The sequence below is a fragment of the Mus musculus genome, chromosome 8, assembly GCF_000001635.26.
Source record: "Mus musculus strain C57BL/6J chromosome 8, GRCm38.p6 C57BL/6J".
Lineage (NCBI taxonomy): Eukaryota > Metazoa > Chordata > Mammalia > Rodentia > Muridae > Mus > Mus musculus.
In genome coordinates this window covers 19,117,552-19,127,961 of record NC_000074.6, presented here as the reverse complement: position 1 = coordinate 19,127,961, position 10,410 = coordinate 19,117,552, and the positions used below count along the sequence as shown (strand labels likewise).

The 10,410-nt window shown below is 41.1% G+C and overlaps 1 protein-coding gene across 2 annotated transcripts; it reads right to left on the bottom strand.

The window, feature by feature from the left end:
• Positions 1-1,421: 1,421 nt before the first annotated feature.
• On the bottom strand, positions 1,422-4,234 carry Defb34 (defensin beta 34). 2 transcript variants are annotated; one of them, XM_017312869.1, is made up of 2 exons: positions 4,155-4,234; positions 1,422-1,605 (listed from the first exon to the last, which is right to left on the bottom strand). In XM_017312869.1, the coding sequence occupies exons 1-2, from the start codon at positions 4,232-4,234 to the stop codon at positions 1,422-1,424; spliced, it is 264 nt and encodes an 87-aa protein (XP_017168358.1). The 2 variants fall into 2 exon arrangements, with proteins under 2 accessions (XP_017168358.1, NP_898856.1); NM_183035.1 differs by having other exon boundaries at positions 1,422-1,619; positions 4,163-4,210.
• Between the last annotated feature and the right edge of the window lie 6,176 nt (positions 4,235-10,410).

Here is a 10,410-nt window from a genome sequence, read left to right as displayed (position 1 = left end):
CCTGGGCCTCTAGTCATGGAATTTTCCACCATGGGGAAAGGTAGATGTTATCTGGCCCTAATCTTCCCCACTGTTCTACATAAGGCTGCATGTGGGCTGAGAGCAGCACCAGGGTGGGCCGATTGCTGTGCCAGAACTACCCTGTGTGAACTGAGCGCTGAGCCACCGTGGGCTGAGAACCATCCAGTGTGGACTAATTGAGAGCTGTGTCTGTATGAACTGAGCCAAAGCTTCACATCTTCCCACACGTGGACCACTGCTGGCCCCGGAGAGCTTTGCAGGCTGGGCTCTTACCTCAGAGGCCCTCAGTTTGTTTACCCAGTGCACAAATGCCCAAGCCTTGTGGCTGTGGTTTCATCTCCTCCACACCACCTGTGAACTGGCATGGGAGAAGGGGGCTGTTTCTCACCTGTCTCTGTGTATCCTTTGTTTCTACATGCTTCTTGGCTCTTGTATCACCTGGGTTTCTTTCTAACACAAGTGTTTGACAGAGTACACACAAGTGAGCATCTTGCACACTTCTTCCCAAAAGGTCTCCTTCCTATTTTCATGTCCTACTGTCTGTGGATGTGTGTGCAGGTAGCCACAGCTGTGTTCATAATGTTATTAGTGTGTCATGTAGAAAAGACAGCATGTTTAAGACCCTCCCATCCTCCATCTCTTTCATTCTTTCCACTCCCTTTCCTGTGACATTCCCTGGGGCTTGCAATGAGTGATACTGATGTCCCTGTTTAGGGATAAGTCATTTATTCTCAACAATTTGACCACTCATGATGCTCTATATTAAACACTAAACCACTGTATGCAGATGATTCTCTGGCTAAGTTGAGAACACCACTGATGTACCACATAAGCATAAATATTTAAATGCAGTTTGGTACCACATCCATTTAACATGGCCTAGGGAGTAGGTTCCTCCCTAGTTTCGATAACTCCCCGGTCATAGGTTTATACCTAGGTTTCCAGCACTAGGTTTTTATTCCTTCCCATGGCATGGGCCTGGCATCCAATCAGAGGCCAGTTCCTTTCCAAACAAGCATGACACTATTGTGCCAATGGGAGCATCTTGCCTGCAGATTGGTTTTTGTTTTTGTTTTTGTTTTAATTCACTTTTTATGAGTATATGTAAGCTGCCTACATGCTCATTTCTCCACATATCAAATTCCTATCTTCTTCCCTTTGGTTGAAGCCAGTTGGCCAAAGCAAAGCTATCCTAGTACCCTTGTTTTAGAAGAAATAAATATCATGTAACTTTGGGATAATTGCCTCTCAAATCTATTGAAAAAAAATCAAGTACAGAGGGACCATCAAGTTTAGACAGCTGCTCTTGGCCTTCTGAGAGAAGCTGAAGAAAAACAGCCATTTATTTTCGCTGAAGCATCTGCTTCCAGCATGCGCCACAGCAAAAGGACAAAGCTAGTTCATCCCCGAGTGCCCATGTGGCCCGAGCCTTCATCTGACTGGTTGCCCTTGCTCCTTCCACAGGACTGGACTGTCACACAGCACTTTAGATTCTTCCAGCAGAGAGCAACAAGTTCTTCGTTCTTCAAACAAGATGCTGTGCATCTCCCATTAATCCTGCTGCATTTCTCATCAAAAAAAAAAAAATGCATTCTTGGCTTCACAAAAGAAGAAAGGTTAACTCTGCTTCACATGTGGCTAATTACTACCTGTGATTGTTGTCTAACATCAGCAACAATGTCTTTAAAGCTGTGTCTTAGTTCCTTTAGCCTCCCGTAGATGAATTGCTTGCAGAAGCATTTTCTGTGTGGTAGCCCCATCTTTTGTCACACAAGGTTAAAAAGCACAAAGAATTAGCAAACAAGTGAACAGCTTTGATTAGGAATTTATAAGACAGAAATATACTAGAAAGAAAATTATCAACTCAACTCCTAAACACTTTCATACCCTGGAACTTCCTTTACATACTTTCAAAGATTGCTACTCAGGAAGAGAGCAAGATCTAAGTCTGGGGAGAAGGCTCAAGACTGGTATTAAAAGTGAAATTGTATACAATGGACAAAAGCTTAATGGAGAAGACAGCAAGTGAAGAGGCCTGGAGTATATCCAGTTCACAGTGATGACCCAGGAAGATTGAAGACCAAGAACATTCTTGTCTATGTGTTTCCAATGGGCCATCACAGATACCCAAATATGGAAAGGTATCTGACTTCTTTATCACATTCCACTGAAATTCCACTGTAAAAGTCAGACACTTTAGGGAAGGGGGCATAGTTGAGGCTGTCTCCCTGTGACTTTTATTTGTTATTTTGCATGAAATTGCAGTGCTTGCATTAGCCCTCAGGAGAGCAGCTTGCTGCTGTATGCTAAAGGCAGACAATCCATATTTCCAAGATCAAAATCTCAAGAGTACTTGGAGTACATGCCACAAGGTGTGGAAAGTACATAGACTCCACATGACGTGAATACATAAGGCTGCTAACTCAAATGTATGCAAATCCTAAATCCCAGGGGTGATGACTCTCACTCCAGCCATTGTCTACTGTCTGACTATCCACTCACAAGTAGAAGGAGCCCATGGTTTCAAAGCCCTTTAAACCCTGGCTTCCTCTGCAGTGTTCAATATTTTGTCTACTCTCCTAACACAGTAAGGCTGTGTCAGACTAGAGGTTCAAGACCTTACTCTACCAAGAGAACTTTTAGTACATCCAATTCACAATGATAAACCAGCTTTTGGACCAAAGGAACATCTTTGCCTATAGCTTTCTTTTTCTTTTTTTCTTTTTTAAAGATTTATTTATTATTATATATAAGTACACTGTAGCTGTCTTCAGACACACCAGAAGAGGGTGTCAGATCTCATTATGGATGGTTATGAGTCACCATGTGATTGTTGGGATTTGAACTCAGGACCTCTGGAAGAGCAGTCAGTGTTCTTAACTGCTGAGTCATCTCTCCAGCCCCCTGTCTATAGCTTTCTAATGAGTCCAAATGGAGTCTCTGCATGTGCGGTGCATTTGGTACAACAGATAATTTTATACTGTATAATCTTACATTGTGTTAACTATGTAGTACTCATGAGCAGTCTTAATATCTCTCCTCAGCCTCCGGTGTTCACATCAGTGCCAGCAGGAAGCATGACTTCTCATTTATCTACTGAAGGTCTAGATCTCCTTACCCTGATGTAGCACCCACTCACATAGATCTGTCACAACACAGATCAGGGGTACATAACAATTAATGTAAAATTGTTAGGCAACACACATGAGCTGATACAGCACTAGTACCTGGAATAAAGTTAGATTCACTCTGACTCCTTTGAGTCCCCTTCTTCAGCTCCATGAAATTGGCAAAGGTCTACTCTTGTTCCTTGATTTTGGAGGGGACACAGGTACAGCTTTTCAAATTTGCCAAAGTATGGGAAAGTACATAGATCTCTGATGTGGAAAGGATGGATGCCCCATACAGGTCACACTGCACAACACAGAGTACTAATACTGCCTTACCTGTATGTCCCTGAAAAGAAGCTTGGCCCATCTGAGTCCCAGTCTTCATGAACATAAGATATACATATGATACATATTTCAAACCAAAAACAAAAAAGGACTCTGAATACCTCTAAATTAAAAGTGCAACAGAAGTTTCTTCCAAGGCACTGGCTTTGGAGAAGTAAATGTGTTTATTATCAGGACTCTACAACACAGCATCCATCTTTAGATAGCCATTAACAAATGGTTGTCTCCAGTGTGTACATTTGCCTGGTGCCATGATGGATATGGATATGTAACCCTACCACTTTCTTCTTCCATATCTCTCTTCTTCTATCTCTTTGTTGTCTATTTTATTCTGTACTTATATAAACACATTTTTTAAAAATATGTGCATTTCTTCATTTTAGTTCTTCCTTTAACTTTTGTCCTTTATTTTTGCTAGTGAGCATAAAGCCAGGCATCAAAAGCATCTTTCCTGGTGATGCTCTTGAACTTACCCAAACCTGTGACAACTTCTCGTGATAGAAAAGGCAATGTATCAATACATGATTCACTGATGACAAGTCATAGGGAAGTTACCTTCTACAACAACTGTTCTCTTTCAAGTCCAACACACCAAAGGTATCTGAAATCCTAGGGTTGATCACGTGTGAACATTTTCAGGATAGACCTCCTGTCACCCTCCATATAAAGATGTTCCTTTTCTTTACCTGGGACCAAAAGAAGAGAACAGCAAAGAGAAATAAGAATGTCTTCATGACCTGAAGGGCTGCAAGGGTCATGCACAGTGTCCATGGAAAAGGGCACCAACACCCACCCACCGTTATACGCTTCTCCAGAGCAAACAGGGCCTTGATCAGTGAAGCGTATCAGAACAAATCACCCCATGCCCTGATTCATGGAGCCCACCTGCCTCAGTGGGTGTTGCTCAACCTACAGTGTGTTGCTGTTTCCTCTGGCTCTGGAAAGCTCCCAAGAAGGAACATAGGCATGAGAATAAAGCAGAAGTGGGCAGAGATGGATGGCTGGGTGCAGGTCATGTGCTAGAAGAATCTGGAGTCCAGTCCTCTGCATTGCTAATTCTCACAAGTTTCCATTTCTAGTGGCTTCAGACCACAGCTATAGTGGGAGTGTAAGTACACAATACCCCATGTTACAGTGAAGAACTGGTGCCCTCTGCTCAGGTGGACTCTGAGCCAACCTTTGTGAGCTGTCCACGCTGGGGAAAGAGCCTGACCTAATCATGTACCCAATCATTTGTTTTTAAATTCCGAACTGAGCTGTGTAAAGCCCATTTCAAGTGTTATTTACATCATCTTACTTAATCTTGGAGGTTTGTTGTTTTGTTTTGCTTTGCTCTTTGATTTATTTGGCTTTTTTTTTTTTTGAGAACTTCACACAATATTTTTTAATCTGTTTATTTTACTTATATGAGTATATTGTAGTTTTCTTCAGATACACCAGAAGAAGGCATCATATCCCACTACTTATGGTTTCTAGGAACTGAGCTCAGGACCTCTGGAAGAGCAGTCAGTGCTTTTTAACCACTGAGCCATCTCTCTAGCCCCTCACACAGTATATTTTGATCATATTCTTTACCCTCCCATAACTCCTCCCAGACCTTCCCCATTACCCACCAAACTTCATGTTGTCTGATTTGGGTTGGCCAACTACCCTGAGCATAAGGCCCATTCTGGAGTATGGTTGATATACCCAGTATCACTCCAGTAATAGAAACTTATTTTCCCTATTGCAGGAGCTATCAATTACAAAAAAAAGTAGGCAGGAACTCTGTGACCACTTCCCCTTTGCTATCTGTCTAGCTTATATTGTGCAGGTCTTGTACACAATATCTATCTCTATGAGTTCAGGTGCGCACCAGCCTTGTAGTATCTGGAGCAGTCCCTCATCAATGTCTACTCCGCCTAAGTCTGACACTCTTTCCAGATCCTTGTTCACATGGACCTCTGAGCTTTGAGTGGAGGAGTGTGATAAAAATATCCCATGAATTGCTGAGTACTCTACCATCTCTCACTCTGCACATTGGCCAGTTGTGGAGCTCTGTGTAAATTACCACATGATGCAAGAAGAAGCTTCTCTAGTGAGGGTCAAAGGATGCTCTGAACTATGAGTATAGGCTATGTCATTAGGAGTCAGACTGCTGAAGATCTCAAAAGATGGAAAGATCTCCCATGCTCATGGATTGGCAGGATTAATATAGTCAAAATGGCTCTCTTGCCGAAAAAGCAATCTCCAAATTCAATGCAATCCCCATCAAAATTCCAACTCAATTCTTCACAGAGTTAGAAAGGGCAATTTGCAAATTTGTCTGGAATAACAAAAAACCTAGGATATCAAAAACTATTCTCAACAATAAAAGAACCTCTGGTGGAATCACCATCCCCTACCTCAAGCTGTACTACAAAGCAATTGTGATAAAAACTGTATGGTACTGGTACAATGACAGACAGGTAGATCAATGAAATAGGATTGAAGACCCAGAAATGAACACACAGACACACCTATGGTCACTTGATCTTTGACAAAGGAGCTAAAACCCCATCCAGTGGAAAGAAGACAGCATCTTCAACAAATGGTGCTGGCACAATTAGTGGTTAGCATATAGAAGAATGCAAATTGATCCATTCTTATCTCCTTGTACAAAGAACAGGTCTAAGTGGATCAAGGAACTCCACATAAAATCAGAGACACTGAAACTTATAGAGGAGAAAGTGGGAAAGAGCCTCGAAGATAGGGGAACAGGGTAAAGATCGCTGAACAGAATAGCAATGGCTTGTGCTGAAAGAACAAGAGTCAACGAATGGGACCTCATAAAATTGGAAAGCAAAGGACTTGGTCAATAAGACAAAACAGCAACCAACAGATTGGGAAAAGATCTTTACCAATCCTAAATCTGATGGGGGCCAATATCCAATATATATAAAGAACTTAAAAAGTTGGACTCCAGAAAAAACAAATAATAATAATAATAATAACCCTATTAAAATGGGGTACAGAGCTAAACAAAGAATTCTCAACTGGGGAATACCAAATGGCTGAGAAGCACCTAAAAACATGTTCAAAATCCTTAATCATCAGAGAAATGCAAATCAAAACAACCCTGAGATTCCAATTCACACCAGTCAGAATGGCTAAGATCAAAAACTCAGGTGACCACTATTTCATATGCCAGCAAGATTTTGCTGAAAGGACCCTGATATAGCTGTCTCCTGTGAGGATTTGCCAGTGCCTGGCAAACACAGAAGTGGATGCTCATAGTCATCTATTGGATGGAACATAGGGCCTCCAATGGAGGAGCTAGAGAAAGTACCCAAGGTGCTGAAGGGGTCTGCAACCCTATAGGTGGAACAACAATATGAACTAATCAGTACCCCCAGAGCTCACATCTCTAGCTGCATATGTAGCAGAAGATGGCCTAGTCAGCCATCATTGGGAAGAGAGGCCCCTTGGTCTAGCAAACTTTATATGCCCCAGTACAAGGGAACTCCAGGGTCAAGAAGTGGGAGTTAGTGGGTAGGGGAGCAGGGGGGAGGGTTATAGGTGACTATTGGGATAGCATTTGAAATGTAAATGAAGAAAATATCTAATTTTAAAAAACTAAGGTGAGAGCAGATGCTGGCAAGGATGTGGAGAAAAAGGAACACTCCTCCATTGCTGGCGGGTGTGCAAGCTGGTACAACCACTCCAGAAATCAGTTTGGTGGTTCCTCAGAAAATTGGACATAGTACTACCGGAAGATCCAGCAATACCACTCCTGGACATATACCCAGAAGATGCTTCAACTTGTAGTAAGGACACATGTTCCACTATGTTCATACTAGCCTCATTTATAATAGCCAGAAAAGCTGGAAACAACCCAGATGTCCCTCAACAGAGGAATGGATACAGAAAATGTGGTACATCTACACAATGGAATACTACTCAGCTATTAAAAACAATGAATTTATGAAATTCTTAGACAAATGGATGGATCTAAAGGATATCATCCTAAGTTAGGTAACCCAGTCACAAAAGAACACACATGATATGCACTCATTGGTAAGTGCATATTAGCTCAGAAGCTCAGAATCCTTCTTAGAAGGGGGAACAAAATTCCCATGGAAGGAGTTACAGAGACAAAGTTCAGAGAAGAGACTGAAGAACAACCATCCAGAGACTGCTCCACTTGGGGAATCCATCCCATAAACAACCACCAAACCCAGACACTATGGCAGATGCCAACAAGAGCTTTCTGATAGGCACCTGATATAGCTGTCTCCTGAGAGTTTCTACCAGTGCCTGGCAAATACAGAAGTGGATGCTCACAGTCATCTATTGAACAGCACAAGGTCCCCAATGGAGGAGCTAGAAAAAGTACCCAAGGAGCTGAAGGGGTTTGAAGCTCCCTAGGAGGAACAACAATATGAACTAACCAGCACCCCCCCCCCCGAGCTCCTTAGAACTAAACCACCTGTCAGAGACCATCCCGTGAGAAAGTGAGCCCTTCACAATCTCCCTAGCAGGCCAAATGGCCTTGTACTGAGAACTGGTTGTCACCCCCCTTTCCTCCCTATTCCTTTCCTGGCACCTGAGGCTGTAAAAGCTGAATTATAGTCCCCTCTCCCCTATCTCTTCCTGAGTTCCCATGCCATCCAAGGACATGAGTTACGCCTGAGCCTAGCCTGACCCCCAAGGCTGTCAAGGAGGATCGATGTTCCAGAGATAAGATCCAGAGTGCCCGCTGCCTGGCGCCTGACTTCAGCCCCCATGTCAGCAGATGCCCACTTCTTTGTTCTTTGTATAATTCTCCCTCGACCCCTCCCATATTCCCCGCGATGTATGCTTTAAAAAGAAGGCACCTCAGCCTAATAAACGAGACCTCGATAGGTACCCTTCCTGGTCTCCTACTTTCTTTCTTTTATTCCCATCTCCTTCCAGGTTCGCGGTCCCCCTCGCACCCACGAATAACTGAATCCCACGGGACGGGATAAGTGGCGCCCATATCTTCTAAAATTCATGCATGCATGCATCCCATTTACTGTGTTTAAAAAATAGCCTTTATATAAGAGAAAAGTATATGTGATTTAAATCACATGATTATTCTTTTGAGTTTCCTCCTGTTTCAGCACAGATAATTAAATTGTGTGCTAAGATGGTGTTTAAAAATGTTGAACAGTCAAACTTTAAGTTGTATGTTAATAGTCAATATTAATTCTCTAGCTTGCAATTGCTTATGCAACTTATAAGAAAAAAATACTGTTCCTTTAAGAAGACTGTTTTTAGACAGTTAAGGAATTATCCTAGGTTGCCTGGAAGAGACCCCCAGGATCTGCTTTTGTGTTATAGAGGTTTACATAAAGCTTTAACTGATAAGGATTACAGATAGCTCCTGAAAAGATACAAACTCAGGATCCTTATAATTATTTGGGTTTTAGACTTACTGATCAAACTGGTTTTCCCTAGAAGATAGTTATTTACAGAGACAACTTAAAGACTTTCTCTTATTTCTGATTAATAAATATATAAATTATACACACGTGACTATAATAACTTTTCAAACATTCTAGTTACAATCTCTCTTCAAGAGAAACAATTGAAAGTGTAATTAGTCACTGTCCATGTTATATTAAAACCTACTATAACAGTCCAGTATTTAAGTGGTTTTGTCAAAAATTTTTTAATTCTCAAAGACAAGGTATTATAAAACTTTAAAACTCTATCTTCTTAAAAACAAAAAAGGGGAAAAATTATACCCCCTGTGCATTATTTAAATCATACTTTTATTATTAAGAGTTTTAAAATTTAAATGTCTAAGAACTTAATAAATGCCTCATAGTATCTTAAAACTAGACATAATCATGTCTAGGTGAGGTGAAAAGGATCCACTCATTGACACATGGCATGAGCCTAAACAGAAGGTTATTATGGGGAAAAGGGGGCAGTGTTTCTGTTTTATCCACAGAATGCTGCAAAAGCATGCTAGCTTCCGAAATGATTCGTGTGACAGACCGACCTGTGAGTTCATAAGTGCCCTGGCAGTGATGACAAGAAAGCTGTGTTGAGTGCACAGAAACAGAAGAATCAGAGAGAGCAGACACTTACAAACAAGATGAAGAAACTTCCTATCTTCGCCATGGACTACAGCAAGGAGAGCCGACCTAGTGTCCACTTGAGGACAACTATAAATGATGACCCGTGGGGCAAAGAGACTGCTACAGTGTATTTAACAAGATTTCATCAGAGACACTGTTTTTGGCCATTCAGGCCAACTCCCCTATAGCTGTGAAAGCTTTTGTACCTTACCTATATGCTATATTGTTAGATAATTTTAAGAGTTAAGATCACCAATCTTAACAAGTCTTTTCATATTCATTGTAATCGTTGTCAATTAACTAATCCTGTGGATCTTAATTTAGATAAGAAATTTGCTGTTATGATTTTTTTTAAAGAGACCTCCTTATGTTTTGCTGCCTGTTAAAATTAGGAAATGATCCTTAGTTTAAAAAATCCGGAAATACAAACTTGGAAAAGGTCAAATGAGCAATTTTTAGATTTACTGCTTTAGTTGCAATTTTAACTTCAATATCTACCACAGCTTTAGATCAACAGCTGCATACTGATCATTTTGTTAATGATATGCATAAAATATTAGCAACTTATTGTAAGATAAAAAATTAGAGGCAAAGGTTAATATCTTAGAAGTAGTGGTCTACAATAAGACAGGATATAACATATTAAGGCTACAAAGACAGAAATTTCAGGTATTAGAAGAATGTTGTCTTTACTTTGACAAGACTGGCTTAGTTCAAGATAATATAGAGAAAGTTAGAGCTAGTTTAAAAGAGAGAAAACAACAAAGAGAAACAAGAATTTTGGTATAAAAATTGGTTTTCTACTTCTCCTTGGGTCACTACCTTGCTTCCCACACTCTTGGGACCTTTCTTGGGTGTTCTGCTGC